Source organism: Gracilinanus agilis, chromosome 6 (assembly GCF_016433145.1).
Source record: "Gracilinanus agilis isolate LMUSP501 chromosome 6, AgileGrace, whole genome shotgun sequence".
NCBI lineage: Eukaryota > Metazoa > Chordata > Mammalia > Didelphimorphia > Didelphidae > Gracilinanus > Gracilinanus agilis.
Genome location: NC_058135.1, coordinates 289,400,338 through 289,415,796, shown reverse-complemented (window position 1 = coordinate 289,415,796; position 15,459 = coordinate 289,400,338). Strand labels below are relative to the sequence as shown.

Sequence of the window (15,459 nt, the reverse complement as noted above, 5' to 3'; positions counted from 1 at the left end):
GGTGGAGGCGGGGTCAAAGGTCAGGAAGGGGGGGAAGGCGTGGAGGCGCGGGAGTCTCCCTAGTACCCCCCAACAATCCCCATCACCCACCTCCCAGGCGCGCTCCGGTCCCCTGGGCCCGGTCCCTGCGGCGTTGGGCTGGGGGGACGTGGTGACGGGCGGGTGAGACGTCGACCCCAGCCCCGACACCGGCCCCGCTCGGCCCGGCCTGGCCCAGCCTGGTTCTTTCGGGTCCCCGCTCCGGGTTTTCCCGGGCTCCGGGACGAGGGGCGGGACAACCACTTCGGTACCCAGAAGCCACAGGGCCCTTCCCTCCAGAACAAGATGATTGGCTCCCAGCGTAGCCCGGTCCCGCCCTAAGCTGGTCTCCGTTGGCCGCTGAAAAAGGGGCGGTTTAGCCCAGGCCACAGCTCGACCGTGTCGGATACGAAACCGGCATCAGCCCCGCCTCCTAGGGGCGAGGGGCGGGACCTATCACAAGGGGAAAAGCAGGTGGCGGGGCGGAGCCTAAAAGTGATGGGCGGGGTCTGGGGTGAGGAGAAAGGCTGGTGCTGAGGGGCGGTTCTTTGTGGTGATGTACAGGACTGAGGGAAAAAGCGAAAGGCAGGTGCCAGGGGCGGGACTTTGTGGTGATGGACAGGATTGGGCGCAGAGGGGCGAACAGGCAGGACCAGGGGATGAGGCTGACGGGTTATGGACCAGGAGCCGCTGGTGGAGGAGGGGCCCAGGTGTAAGGGGGCGGGGCAGAAGCCAGACCCCCTCGCTGGGGGCCGGGCGCATCCGCAAGGCTTTATCCCTGAGGGCTGGGTACTGCGGACCAGGGGACTTTCAGGGCGAAGGCGTATCTGGAGGACGGCCTAGCCTTCCTCTCCTGGCCCGGGCGCAGACTCGGGCTTGGGGTCACACACCGCCTCCCTCAAGACTGAAAGGAATGGGTTGCCTGGGGGAGGAGGTGGGGCCTCCCTCCGTGGATGAGCTCCTCTTCTCAGTGGGATGGCAGCCTTGTCCAGGAGCCCGAAGCTTTCCCCTAAGCTGTCGCATCTGTGCTCCCTGACCCACGTGCCACCTTGCTTCCTGAGCGGGGCTGCATTGAAACTTGCAGTAACTCGGGGTTCATCTTCTTCGTCCTGGCGACCACTTCACGGAAGCTGCTACCTCTCCGACTTCTCCGTGCCGGACGTGCCGGACGTACACGTAAGCCCAGTTACAACTCCGAGTCTGATGGCTGGCTCTTGGATAATTAGCTCGAAGAGAAAAAATCCTTGCTCTTGGGGAGCTAATCAGAGAGTGCCTAATGAGCCTGTATCCCCTTCAAGCGAGGATCCAGGGAATAGAATGCGGGACCTGGAGTTAGGAGGATCTGGGTTCAAATGTGATCTCACACCCTTCCTAGATGTGTGACCCTGGGCAAGTCACTTCACCCTTTTGGCCTCAGTTTTCTCATCTGTAAGGGGAGCTGGACCTTGCCAAGAAAATCCCAGATGAGGTCATGAAGAGTTAGCTGCAAAAAAAAAGATGGACCAAAGATTCCCTTCAAGAGACTCCAAACCCAGAATAAATTGTGCATTTGCGTCCTTGGGATGACACACATGAAAACCACATCAAATCTGAACCCTCAGATCAAGGTCCAGACTAGGGAAGTGAGCTGGACAAAGGTTGGCTGCTCCATTTCAAGTTTTGCCTAAGTGTTTCCTTGGCTGTGAGAAAAAGCCCAGTGACTAGAGGCCTCAGGGACACATTTATCTGCTCTCTCCGATTCTGAGGTCTTTTGGTTGCCCTTTGTTGCTTATGAAGGGGGGAATGGAAGAGAGTTCAGAGAAAGACCATCAAGTCCATCTTTCCTATGCCAACACTAGATACTGTTCCCAAGATGCATATTCACAGAATCCTAGACTGACATGGGTTTTGGTGCCAGTGGGCACCATCTCATCTAGCAGGTTGTCAATGGGTACCATCCCCGAGAAATCTCTTCCCCTCCCCTGCTCCCCCAGAGGAAGTCAAGAACCTCTTTCAATTAACTGCATTTTTACACCTGGTGGGTCAGGCAGGTTCTCTGGTGTTAGAAAAGCTTGGAATATAGCCCTAGAGCTGTGTTGGCAAAGACATGGCACACATACCCTGGCAATGCTGCTCCTTCCCCCTCTCCACAGCACCTGAGGACATTTTTTGCATGTCCTCTCCCCTCTGTCCAGCAGCTGAATGTAAGCACTTCCTCCTGAGCTGGGATAATTTAAGGGAGGGTGCTCACAAAGTAGCTTGAAGGTACAATTTGGGCATTCAGTCTCTAAAAGGTTTGCCATCGCTGTCAGTCTCCATAAGGTCTAGGCTAACTAGGTACATATGGATAGACTTATCAATTCCGCTCAATATTTCAGGGGCTCCTATCCCCTCTTCCCAAATTGGATTCTAGGTCTCTTTCTAGGCTTATTCCATTATTTCTCTTCACACACCAAGTCTGTCACCCCATTGTCTGCTTCCCTATCCATTTGAGGCCTAGAACCCAGATTTCCCTCACTTCTGGCTCTCAGAATTTTTTTTAAATTTAATTTTTTAGAAAAATTTCCCATGGTTACATGATTCATGCTCTTACTTTCCACTTCACTCCCCCCAACACCCCCTTAGCCGACACTCATTTCCACTGGTTTTAACATGTGTCATCGATCAAGACCTATTTCCATATTATTGATAGTTGCATTGATGTGGTCTGGCTCTCAGAATTCTTAAAAATAAATCAGATTATCTTAACAATTGCTGATTTCTGAGGTCTAAATAAATGCTCAAATAATTGAAAAATTAGAGCTGGCTCCAAGAAGCCTTGGATTTATTTTGTACCTATTTGTCCGCCTTGATAGGACATAAGTCCTTTGTGGGTAGGGAATGATTCATTTTCTTTGGGGTCTGGCACGCAGTAGGCATTTCACACTTAGTAGATGATCTGGAGGTTGACCACTAGATAATGAATTCTTTAATTGGGCCAACCCCTCCCCCAGTGCTTCTGCAGAGACTGGCAGAGTGCTCCTGGTAAAATGTTTTCAGTGCTACCCTGGTTCTGCCCCCTGACATGAACTCTTTCATAGGACAGACCTCCTAAATCTTGAAGACAATCTAGTCCTTTTGAGGCTCCTGTTCTTCCCACTTCTTCCTTCACCTGATCTCACATGGCTTAACTTTCTGACCATTTCCTGGGCCATCTTACACTGTAGGCCTCATGCTGGGTACAGGCAGAGGGTCATCAAGATAATTGCAGCACAGTGCCAAGATGTCACCAAGGCTAAGGGGAACTTCCTAGGGTGCTTGGGACCAAATCATCACAGACATTTCTGCTTGGTAACTAATGGGCAGGCGGAATCAAGAGGGAGCAGAAGCTTTAGACTGTGCATTTTAAAAGTGCTGCTCCCAACAAAATGCAAAACAGTGTAGCCATTTCTGGATATGCTTCCTTCCACTGGACTCTCCCTTGTAAGGAAGAAAACTGTCAGACAAAATCAGTGGGCTGGATGGGCTTAGCAACACTGTGAGCAGCTCCCCCACCTCTATCCAGAATGCACAGGTTATGAAAGGGATGGCGGATCCTGATGACACAACCAAAGCAAAGGAACCTAGGACAATTTAGGCCCACTGAGGAAGGCAGCCATAAAAACATGCTTTTAAGTTTGCCTGGGATTTAATGGCAAGGCCAAATCTTGCAGCTACAAAGTGTTGTCTGACTGAAACTCAGATAAAAAGCCTTCCTCCCCAAATGGTCATCATAAAACCTTGAGCTGTTCCTTATTTTGAATACCAAAAACGCTTTTGTAATGTCATGGCCAAATGATCTGGACTTTCCTTCCCATTTCCAGTAAACCCCCAGTTACTCAAAACAGCTCCACGGTCACTCTTCCTCTATTGCTTGAGGAAACTATAAAATGTAAAACTAAACTCTGAATAAATGGAAGCCGCAGCTGTAGCTCTCACCGATAATGCTCTTTCTCACTTGGATCCCCTCCTTTTCCATCACAAAACTCCTGCTTTTCCTTTTTCTCTTATTCAGAGCTGGCTTCCTCCTAAGCCGATTCTCTCACCACAGCTGTAACGCTGGGTTAGCCCCAACACCTGGCCCTCACATCCAATCATCACCCGACAGCTTGGGCTGGAAGATTCCCAGCAGCCTCTGGGTGCAGCCCACCCTTCATCAAGCCAACAAAGCAGCAGAGGTTCCGTGTAAAAATGTTTATTGTACTAATGTCTGGAATACAGTAACTAAAAAATGACACCTCAACTCCCAAGTGACAGCGAGAGAGGCCCAGCCTTGAGGCCAAGCAGGGGGCACTGCCATGGCCCTGCCCCTCCCACACCACTATCAGCCTCGCCTGGCAGAAGCCTGAGGAGCCAGGGGCATCAGGGCCTTACCAGCTGCTAGCAAGCATGCGAGGAGAGGAAGGGGTGTCCGAGGGGCTCTCCTGTGACCTAGGAGCTTGGGTGCATGAGCTGGGGCCTAGAGGCTCCCAACTCAATTGAGGGCAGAAGGCTGAAGGCCCAGGTAGGGAGGAGGAAGAACGGAAAGGGGATTCTGGAGGTAGGCTTGAAGTCGAGTTAAAAAACAGGCACATTATCCAACATCTCCCTCTGGCCCCCACACTGCTGGATGGCCCCCTGATGCTTCCCTTCTCCCCACAAAACAAAAGAACGACAAGGAGAAGGGGAACTGAGGAAAGAGTGGATGCACAAGACCGAGAATCACTTTTGCCACTAGTGAGGGCTATGGAAGATGAGCCAGGAGGGAGGAGGCAGGCGGCACCCAGGGGTCAGGGTGACCAAGCGGCATGCCATGCTCCGGGTGCCCTTCTGCAGCAGGCAGAGCGCTGTGGGCGTCCTTCCAGCAGGGCAGGAGAGGAGGGAGGTGGGAGGTGGGAGGAGCCAGAGCTCCAGGCTTGCCCAGCTCACTGGGCCCCTTGTGGAGGCCCTTGGAAAGGAGGGCAAACTCTAGAGGCAGAGTGGGCAGAGCTGGGAAAGAAGTGAGCTGCCCTCCTGTTCCAGTGTGGAGGGCACAGCTGAACCCTGTGAGAACCAGGGCCTGGGCCCAAGGCAGGCAGAGTGAATGCACTTTATGGAGAGCAAAGGAGCAAGGAGCAGCCAGGGCCCGTTTCTTCCTAGGGGCAGCCTGTCTCCCCTGACTTTAGGAGGGGCTGGGGCTGGACAGAGGGGTAGTGTCCGAGCTGTTGCCCTCCCTGGGCCTGCCAAAGGGGAGGACGGGAGAGGAGAGACTGGAAAACAAGAGAGGTTCGAAAGACAGAGCCCCCTACATGGGAGGGGCCTGAGGGTGCCTGGGCTCCTGGCCACATCAAGAAGAGTGCTGGTTCTGGTAGATGGAAGCCTTCTCCTTCAGCAGGTCCAGACACAAATGGCAACTCCAGCTCCCTGCAGGGAAGGGCAACAGGCTTATTATTCACAAGCAGCCAGAGCAGGGCTAGGTATGGGAGGCTAGGCCTCTGCTAAAGCCTACGAGACTACGGCACTTGGGGTTCTACCCCTTATTTTTCAGTCACATCACTCTTCTGATCACAGTTTGAGGTTTTCTTGACAGATACTGGAGTAGTTTGCCATTTCCTGCTCTAGTTCATTTTACAGATAAGGAAACAGAGGCAAACAGGATGAAGTGACTTGTCCAGGGTCACAAAGCTGTGTCTAAGAATAGATTTGAACTCGGGTCTTTCTGACTCCAGGCCTGGCACTCTATGCCCTAGAGCACCACCTAGCTTGCCCTTTCTGTATAGAGGATGAAAAGGAGGCCACAGAAGTTTCCAGGTCAGCCAGCCAGTGAGGTGGCAGCACCAGCATTTGCTTCCAGGGTCTCTTATCCCCAGATTCTCCCTCCAGCCCCAGCCCCCTAAATGGGGTCTTGACCGGTCATGGACCTCCTCTCAGAATCAGGTTTTTGATGGCAGATTACAAAGCAAAGCAATTAAATTGCAATTGTTAGGAAAATACTAAAAACCATTCCCAGAGCCCAGGCTGCTGCTTCTGAAAGACGATCCTATCTAAGTGTCACTGGACAGCCTTGACTTTGTCACTGTTATATGGTGGAAGAAGGGTCCTAATCTAGGGTGGAATAACATTTTACCTTCTTAGTCTGTTCTGAGGCAGAAGAGTGGTAAGGGCTAGGCCATGGGGGTTAAATGACTTGCCCAGAGTTACATAGCTAACAAAGAATCTGAAGCCAGACTGGAACCCAGGACCTCCCTCTAAGCCTGGCTCTAAATTCAGAGTCACCTACCTGCCTGCTATGAATGACTTAAGGACACACACAGTTAAGTGTCAGGAGCTGAGCACTTCCTAACCCTGAATCTGCTGAGAACAGTGACAAGAACTTAACCTGGATGGAAGGACCCTTTATGTCTTGTTTGGTCACAAATTATGACTGACAGGTAAACTTTTCCACATTCCTTTAGTTTATTGAAGGCGTTACCCTTTATTTCAAGTATCCATTTTGACTTTATTCTGGTGTATGGTGTGAGATGTCAGTCTGTGCCTAGTTTCTGCCATACCATTTCCCAGTTTTCCTAGCAGTATTTGTCAAATAGCAAGTTCTTTTCCCCAAAACTTAGATCATTGGGTTTACTGAACACAAAGTTAGGTGGAAGGATGCTCTTTCTTGGGGCTGCTGCCTGTTTCCTCGGGTAAGCCCTGTGACTCCCTGGTGCTCATTTAGAGCAGGAAGGGCTGGGCCCTGCAGGCCCTCTAATGCAACCCCTCGTTTCGTAGATGAGGGAATGTCCCAGGCTAAATGGCCAGGCCAAGACTCAAACCCAAGTCTCCAGCCTGCAGTGAGCATCTCTGATGGTTCCCCTTCTTCTGGCCAATACCCCACGCTCAGAACACCATCTCAGGTAGACTGCTAGCCAGTCCCCACCCCCTGCCCTCCCTGGTCCTTACTTCCTCTCATTCTCTCCCCCAGGGCTCTAGTCTGTTCATTCCTTTCAGGCATGGTGTCTCTCCCTGCCCTTGCTGGCTGCTCTGCCTAATGCTTAACTGATGCTTTGTGTCTCTGGATCTCAATATGCATTTGTGAGGCTGGTTTCTTCTTCCCCAGGTAGGCCAGGGGCCTCTCAAACCCCAAACCCCGACCCCCCACCCATGGCTCTTCTGTTGGAGGCTGCATCTTCCTTGTCCCACAGGCCTCACTGGTGGCTAAGTTGGGCTACCCGGGCTCCCATAATCTCCCTAACGTTCACCTTTGCCTTTCTGCCTCATCACAGAGCCGTGGGTCTGGGCCCACATAACTGCCCTGCCTAGTCCAGCCTCCACAAAGTTGCCCAAGGGATTTTCTTAGAGCTTTCTGTCTGACCATATCACTCTGCTCACTAAGCCCTGGAAACCCTCCATTACTTTCTGCCATTTAAAGTCCTTTCCAAATGGCCAGGCATATTGTCCACCCCTCCCCGCTTCAGTTACTCTGTACTCCCATCTCCTCCCTTCATGCAGCCTGTGCCCTCCTGTTGGGAATGCCCTCCCTGTCCACTTCCACTTCTCATAATCACTCATTTTAATTCATGGAGAAGTCAGGAAGCCTTTCCCGCCCACGTCCCCCCAGCTAGTGGGATCTTCTTCCCCAAAATTATCTCCTCCTGATTGTGTCTGCTCTTATAGGCGTGCTGCCCAGGCCCACAGAATCCAAGATCCTCAATGGCAGGGTCCATTCCTGCTTTTGTGTGTGCATCAAGGGGCACAGCAGGTCTGTAAACAACACTTTTTGAGGGATGGTCTCCCCTACTCCAGAAGGGCTCAGACCTCCCCAGGGACACTCACCTTCAGGTGGCTCCGACATTGAGGGGGTGAGACAGTACATATGGTAGCCACGGTCACAATCGTCACAGAAGAGCAGCTGGTCCTAGTCAGAGGGGATGGAAGAGAATGGGGCAGAGGAATTGGAGCTGATTAACATGCCTGCTCAGGCCTTGGGAGAAGGCATCAGTGAGATCAGGCTCAGACAAGCCTGTGCCAGGAGCAGCAAGGCACGGTGGACAAGAGGGGACCTTGGGCCATCCTGTGGATGGGGAGGAAGAACCCAGGAGTCACTCACGTCGTTCTCTGAGGTGCCGCAGATGTTACAGCATTTACACTCGATACACTGCCAGCGGTAGGTCTTCACAGCAGCCATCATGACAGGGGTGAACTGGAGGCAGGATGGGTGCCCTGGGGGAGGCACAGATAGAAGGGTCTGAGTTGAGGAAGAAGCAGCAGCTATGCCTGCTCTGCCCCCACCTTCCAGATGTCAGCAGCCTGGGTCCTCCCTCTCTCCACACCTTGAGGCAGGGCAGCTGAGAAGCAGCCCTCCCACCAGACACACACAGCGGCCCTTCCTGCTCAGTGGGGTCTGAGCCAGAGTACACGTGCTATGGGAAGACTGAAAATATAGGGCAGGAGGGCGGGAGGATTGCGATGGAGGTCCTGATGTCACCCGAAGAAGTACCTGAGCGGCCACAGTCTGAGCAGGATACCAGCTCCTCAGGCTGTCCCGTCTTCTTGTTGATCTTGGAGTCACCCAGGCAGAAGTCACAGTAGTTATTGGGGAGGGCCAGTCCGTCAGGACCCTTTTTGGCTATGGGAAGAGAGAAAGCTGTGGAGGCAGCTCCCTGTGTCTCCCCCTCCCCACCACTTTATAGGAGGGAAACAGGCTTGGGGGATGGCATCTACTGAACAAAGGGCAGAGAAGGAAGGAAGAGTAAAGCAATTGCAGAGGGGGTGGCCAGCGCAGGAAAAGCCCATTTCTCCACCCTGAAGATCTTACATTTCTGCTCCTCAGACCTCTGGGACACAGGGGTGGGAGGCTGAGAGTCCTCCTTGTCTTCGCCCTCCTCCTCAGCCAGGTGAGAGTGAGCGTAGTGGTAACTGAGGCCCGGCCGGTTCTTGTAACGCTTCCCACAGACTAGGGAGAAGATGGCAGAGAAAGGCGTGAGGACCCAAGCACCCTCTCCCCTCCCCAACCCCAATATCAGCTCAGAGAGGGGCCACAGCTTTAGTGGATGTTACTGAGGATGGAAGAGGCTGGGCCAGGCCCGCCTGCTCCCTTTCTTCTTCCTAATCCCACTCTCAACAGCAGTTCCCACTTATGCCCAACTGGCTGCTCTGAATGAAGCTTGGGCCTCTTGCTTCATCCCCATACAACCAGAGGTGCTCTAGGCCAGGAAGAGGGGGAAGCCCTCTGGACAGGCTTTTGGAAGAACAGAGGGGAGGGAGGCAAGAGCTGGCTTCCTAGGCATACCCTTGAACCCAGAGCTCACTGAATGGTCACGAAGCTGCCAAACTCCCCACCTAATGTGAATGGACTCACACGGTCCATTTGAGGCAACACAAGTAGGAGAAGCTGTGGGAAACTGAGAGGAATCATGGGGAGGAGGAGGGTCAGTGGGAGGAAGGCCAGCAAGGGTAGTTTGTAGGTGGTGGGGTCCTAGTGGGAGTCTGAGCTAAGGGCCTCCTGGAGTCGCCTAAACAAGAGGCATAACGTATTGGGGCAGATCAGGAACTACCCTACCTTCTCCTATTCCCACCCCAGGCCCTCAGCCCCCGGCCCACAAAGCTTGCCTTCCTTCTTGTGAGCAGCACTCTAAGGTGAGGGAGGAATGGGAAACAGGTTAAGATGGGGCAACAGAGAGGCAAGAAGGGAGACAGACACGAGGTCCAGGAGGCCCCTTTCCACCCACTGTAGCCCCCACTTTTAACTGGTTCCCTTGAACTCTCGTCAGAAGCCAGTCAATGCCAGGGCCCGAGTGCCAGGGAAGTGAGTCTGTGCATGGCAAGTGGGGACAAAGGCAGGTGTCAGGGTCCAAGGGAGTGGGGCAGAGCAGACTCCCTCCCTGTGCCCAGCCCTGCCATTCTAGCGCTGTGGGAGAAGACAGAGGCAGGAGGAGCGTCGGAGGAAGGAGGCAAGGGAAAGGGGCACAAAGGCACAGAGCCAAGAGAGGGCGGCTACCTCTCTGGGGCGCTTTCGAGGTATGCTTTTGTTTGAAACTATCTGAAAGACAGAAAGAAAAGTCGTGAGAGGAAGGCACACACACGCACACGCTTGAGCACACATGAGCACACACACATTGACACATGCACACACACATAGTAGCACAAGAGCCCAACAAGGAGAGAAGCCTCCAAGGGTGGGGGTGCTTGGAGGGACAGAAAGTGGGGGGGAGGGGCAGGAGAAAGAAAGAAAGAAAGAGAGAGAGAAAAAGAGAGAAAAGTGCATTAATAAAGCTCCTTTTGGGGCTCCGCAGTGCCCTGCCTGCCCACTGGATATGTGGGAGGCAGCCAGGGAGCTGGTCAAGGGTGGACAGTGATGTCTTCTTCCCTCCCCCATCCCAACAGAGGGGAGCTGGGCCCTGGACAGGGGCTGCATATCCTCCCCACCCCCCCAAGCCTCAGAGGCACTCACTGTCACACGCATAGGGTTTGTCTCGGTCCTCCAGGATAGAAGCGTCCAGCTTCTTCCGGGCGCTGCTCACCCCTTTGCCCTGCCGATGGGAACAAGGAAGACACTTTACCCAGGATCTCAGGTCCAGGTCAGCTGAACTTCCCCAGAGGGGGTTGAGAATCTCTCCACAGGCTACTCTGTTCTCCATTCTCCCAGGCCAATGAATATGTGGGGAATGCATGTGCCTGCCTGTCCTGTCTACCTCTTCCCTCTCAGTTTTCTCTGTGTTGGGGTAAGAGGCAGGTGGCAGTGGCCAGGGCAGCCCTTCTCCCAGCTCACCTTGGCTTTGCCTTTGCCCCGGCGCTTGGGGGTATCTTCCTCATAGTCCTCATCATCTAGATCGTCCAGGAAGTCCTCTGGCTCCAGGATCCGCTGAAGGAGAGGAAGGTTAGGGTAGGTGGGGAGAGGAGCAAGGGTGCTGGGGATGGTACTCGCCCACCTGCCCTCTCTCAGCTAATCCCCTGCCAGTGGGAGACAAAGCATAACCCAGGAGTTTCTAGCTCCTTTTCAGAGTCTATCCTCACAAAGCCAGAGGTTCCCACTGAGTTAAGGAAAGCTGGAAGCAAGAAGGAACAAGCAGAAAGTGAGAGCTTCCATGATTTTTGAGACTATTCAGGGAATGGAGTGGCAAAGAATCACATTGGCCTGTTTCCCATCCCCTCTGGAAGCCCATCTGGCCGATTTAACCCAGATTGCCCCAGTTTCCTTCCAGTTATGGGACATTCATCTTCTGTGAGTTCCCTCCAACTTGGGAGAGAAGCTGGTACCTTCCTTGCTCGGCTGTTGGTAACAGGGAATTCTCCCAAGCTCTCATCATCTGCTTGGGGATTGGGGGCCCCTCGCTTCTCAAGGGGGTCAGTGCGCAGTAGGGCCTCCAAGCTGCTTCCATCCTGAGAGATCAGTCCTTCCTTCTTCAGGGTCTGATCTGTATCTGAAAGGAGGTTAGGGGACAATGAGATATGAGGGGACCCGGGGCAGACAATTCTGAAATTATGCTACCTTGGAAGTAAAGGGCCATCATTCACTTCTGCCCTCCAACTTCCAAGAACCAAGAGTCTCCAGAGTCTCTCTTTTCCTTCAGCCTCTCTCTCAACCAGCAGACACTGACCATGGTACTGTTCTCTTGGTCCACAGAGGAATACTGCCCCTACCTGGCTTGATGGATGGAAAGGTCAGGCGGGGATCTTCAGGAGGGTGGGCTCGGCGTTTTTTCCGCCAACGCCGGGCAGGATAGGAGTACAACTGCCCTGAGGCCAACCCTGTGGGAGATGATGCAGGTCAGTAACATGAGGAGGAAGATGCCTTCTGGACCAGTGGACTCCTTGCTCACTCTGAGGCAGAGGTAAATGGAATTGGGGGAAGGGAAGATTCCAGACAACAGGTAGGATCACCAGGATTTGGGTGGGGAAAGAAGGATGAACAGGGGAGGAGGGAGAAGAAAGTGAAGTGGAATCAGGGCACGAAGGAAGCCAGACTAAATGTTTCTGTCCCCATGGACCTCCCTAAGCTTTGGAAAATAGAGACCCCCCCCCCGAAGTGCCCATCACCCTAAATGGCAGTCCCTAGCTAGAGGCTGTGGGTTTCATGGGCATCAGCCTTCACCTGGCCCCCGGTGCCGCTTTTCCATCCAGATGTAACAGTTGCTCTGGGCCACTCCAGTCTGGGAGTCCAGGAAGGGCAGGCGCACACTTCGTTCTGCACACAGGCGAGCATTGTAATTGTGGCACTGCTCCATGGCGTCCCTGTAGTACTGCTCCCCTAGGCTGTGTTGGGAAACATGGGTGACAAGCTGCCCGCTGCAGGGCTTTCCCTTGTTCTCTGTCTTTTCAAGGGAAGGCTCCTGAGCCTGGGTCTCATCCTTTGGACCTGACTGTCTTCTGTTCTTAGAGGACACCAAGGGATTGGATTCAAATGTCACAGGGAGAAATCTAAGCTACCCAAACCTGCTTCTTTAGTGCCTGAGCTGTTAAGGCCCAGACTGTGAATTGTGTTAAACTCTGAACAACTCTCTTAGTGAGGAGGCCCAGCCAACATCATGGTGCTTGGAGCGACTGAAAAAAATCCCCAGCCCCCCCAAACCAACCAAACAAAAAGGCAAGAGGAGAAAATCCAGCCTGGCTTAATTCAATGAGCTGTAATTACTGTAATTTGAGGTAGGCATCTTCTGGGGAGGAGGAGGGAACAGGGCCACATTAATTTGCTTTCAGAAATCAGCCTCCCTGTCCTCACCATCAGAGAAGAAAATTGGATAAACAAGGCTGAGTAGCGTAGCGCTTTTGTTTCCACTGATGGGAATTGATAGTGACATTCTGAAGAGAAATGGAAGGAGTGCAGGGAAATCCTGGGCTGCCAAGCGAGAGGCCAGGTGCCAGGCAGCTCGCCTCAGGCACAGACTAGGAGATGGCTCCCACAGCTTTTTAAAAGAACAATATCTATCTGGGAAATGCAGAGAACGTGGCTCCTAATGAACAGAGGTTGAGGAGGGGTGGGCAGTGGGAATGGAGAGAGAAAACTCTTAAAGAGTTCCTGGTACCTGGACACAGAAAGCTTGTGCAAACAATGGATGCCCAGGTCCTGTTAACTAACCAACAGAACAATGGGGGTTTTGAGGTGTTAGGTGCTCTTGGGCAGCTCCCTCACAAAAGCGTTGGGAAAGATTCCCTTTTCACATGTTATGAAGCTCCTCAAGAGTGTCCTGTTCCTCAATCTAAGACTAAACTGTCAGATAACTAAGCTCCATCCCTTGCCTCCTGGCCTGGGCCATCCTCAACCCCTCCCCCCACCCACCCCCTACAACATAAACACCTGGTGATGGCACTGGAAGAAATAGGGACAGCTTCTCTGGGTGGGGAAAAGAATAGGAAAATGGTGGTGAAGTTCCCTTCCTTGTTAGAAAAGCCTGCCTAATATACCTCAAGTGTCATCAGTAGCCCTCAGCAGATGGAGGAACCAAGCTGGGTCTCAGAAAGATGACAAACTGGGTAGGAGGGGCTTCACCAGCCCTCTAATACCACCTGAAGGGGCCTATTCACACCCCAATGTGGGAAGGCTGGTTTCACCCAAGAAGCTTCCTTTTTCTAGCCTTTATTCCCCTTCTAACTTCTTTCCATGCCCCCCTAGAATCTAGAAAAGGCAGCTTTTCTTAAAAAAAAAAAAAAAAAAAAAAAAAAAAAAGCAGGATTTCCCTATAAGTCAGTCTGAAATCTGTGAAACCTCTGACAACAGTTGGTTGATGGGGCACCAACACAAGGAAGACACTTGGTATGAGGGGAGCCTCGGTGTTAGGAAGATCACCTCTACACTGGGAAAAATGTCAGCCTGAGGAGTCTGGGGGAAAGGAGTGGGCAGATCAGAGAGAAAGATAATGATGTAGGTGGCTGAGAGAAATAGCAAGGAAGGAGCAGAAAGGAAGAATCCACCACCAACCACAACCAACCTATGAGGGGGAAGCCACTTGGCTAACTGGCAACTGAGTCGAGTTGGAAAGGCCTCAGCCTACCACAGAGGAAGGGCAGCCTGAGCATTCTGAGAAAGAGGGCACACTTCTTCCTTGCTTACCTTTTTTATCTAGTCACCCAGGAAAAAACCCATCTTCTGACCCCTGCACCCACTTAAAAAGAATGGCTGGAAATCACCTGGCCTCTAGAAGGAAGAAGTTATGAGGACCCTCCCTTGGGTGAGCTGAAATGTATTCTGAGTTCTACCTGGTGCTAAGCTCACAGGTAAGAGGCCAGGGACAAGCACCAGAGGGCCCTTTGGAGATGGTGCTGCCCAGGGCCAAGGGCACAAAGCCTCCAACAACTGGCCCCTGACAACACAGATGGCCTCAGGCCTTACAGCCCAGCCCCCTGGTTCCTTTCTTCTCCAGGCCATAATGGGTTGGCCCCAAGAGTTTCCACTATCTCAGGGCCCCTTCCCACTTTTGCCACCTAATTTCCAGAGGAAATTCATTGCAGACACCCAGTTAGAGGGGAGGAGTCATCTTCAAAACTCCCCTCCTTGGGTGAACAGTCTCCATCTGGGCCGGGCCACACTTTCCTTATCTGGAGGGTGGGCAATGGGACTAACAGACAGTGATGGGGATGGCAGCAGCAGGTTCCAAAGTGCCAGGCAGAGCTCCTCCACAAGTCCCTCTGGACACCATGTCTACAGGAGGCCCTGTTCTCCATGGGGGGTTTCTCATCTCCTAGGAATCTTTGTAGAGCGACACCCGGTGGGGGCTGCCACTTACATCCTGAGAAGCCTTCTCCGAAGGGTATTCTAGGTGGCTAATCTGGACCAAGGCTGGCCCCTGGGAACGGGGGTGTGTATGAAGCTCCCCGAGGGGACCGCATGGGACTTTAATACATCAACGTGCAGTGAAATGACCCTCTGATTTCATCGCTCTTCCCCCCAACTCTGGCTAAAGGAAGCCCCCTTCCTCCCCCACCTCCCCCGAAACTGGGCAACACAAACATAGTAAGGACTCCCCTACCCCTTAAGTCCGGGACCTGAGTTCGAATTTTTAGTCAGCTTCTGCCTGCCTGGGGGGCCTTGGGCTAAGTCCCAGTCGTGCTCCGTGCCTCAGTTTCCCTACCTGTCTAACGAGGAGGTTAGATCAGAAGGTTTCTAAGGCCTCTCCCAGGTGTGGGGTCTACATCCTGAAGAACCCGACTCCCCGCTGCGACCTTCACCAGGGACCCCCGAGGTGCCTCAGTTTACCCCCGCGATAAAAGCGGGGGGGGGGCTGGGCCGGATGGCCCCCGCTTTAGGCCTCTTTCCCGCTGTCGGGGTTTGGGCCTCAGTTTCCCCACAGGGGCGCGCCTGCCCGGGGCGCGCCCCCGGCGGAAGTCCTCGCGCCTGCGGCGGCCACGCGCCCCGCTCCAAGCGCTCAACGGCCTCAGTGGCCTCGGCCTGGCTCGGGCCGTCCCGCGCCCGCCCCGGCGGCGCCCCCGTGCAGGCCGCCACCACGCCCCCCTCCGCGGTCCCGGGCCCGCCCCACGCCCGCCCCGGCTCGGAAGAGAGACGGCGGTCGCCAC

General features: G+C 53.5%; 1 protein-coding gene across 2 annotated transcripts in view; it reads right to left on the bottom strand.

Annotated features, from left to right (window-relative positions):
- Positions 1 to 4,194: 4,194 nt before the first annotated feature.
- DPF2 (double PHD fingers 2) overlaps positions 4,195 to 15,459 on the bottom strand; it is a 16,257-nt gene continuing 4,992 nt past the window's right edge. Inside the window, exons 2-12 of one of the 2 annotated variants that reach the window (XM_044680662.1) lie at positions 12,044 to 12,204; positions 11,593 to 11,700; positions 11,209 to 11,372; positions 10,721 to 10,813; positions 10,403 to 10,481; positions 9,950 to 9,991; positions 8,768 to 8,905; positions 8,450 to 8,578; positions 8,060 to 8,172; positions 7,786 to 7,867; positions 4,195 to 5,397 (exon numbers count right to left, since the gene is read on the bottom strand). In XM_044680662.1, the coding sequence (XP_044536597.1) occupies positions 5,321 to 5,397; positions 7,786 to 7,867; positions 8,060 to 8,172; positions 8,450 to 8,578; positions 8,768 to 8,905; positions 9,950 to 9,991; positions 10,403 to 10,481; positions 10,721 to 10,813; positions 11,209 to 11,372; positions 11,593 to 11,700; positions 12,044 to 12,204 (1,186 nt within the window). In that variant the 3' untranslated portion in view covers positions 4,195 to 5,320. The remainder of the gene's footprint in view (positions 5,398 to 7,785; positions 7,868 to 8,059; positions 8,173 to 8,449; positions 8,579 to 8,767; positions 8,906 to 9,949; positions 9,992 to 10,402; positions 10,482 to 10,720; positions 10,814 to 11,208; positions 11,373 to 11,592; positions 11,701 to 12,043; positions 12,205 to 15,459) is intronic. The other variant, XM_044680663.1, reaches the window with a different exon arrangement.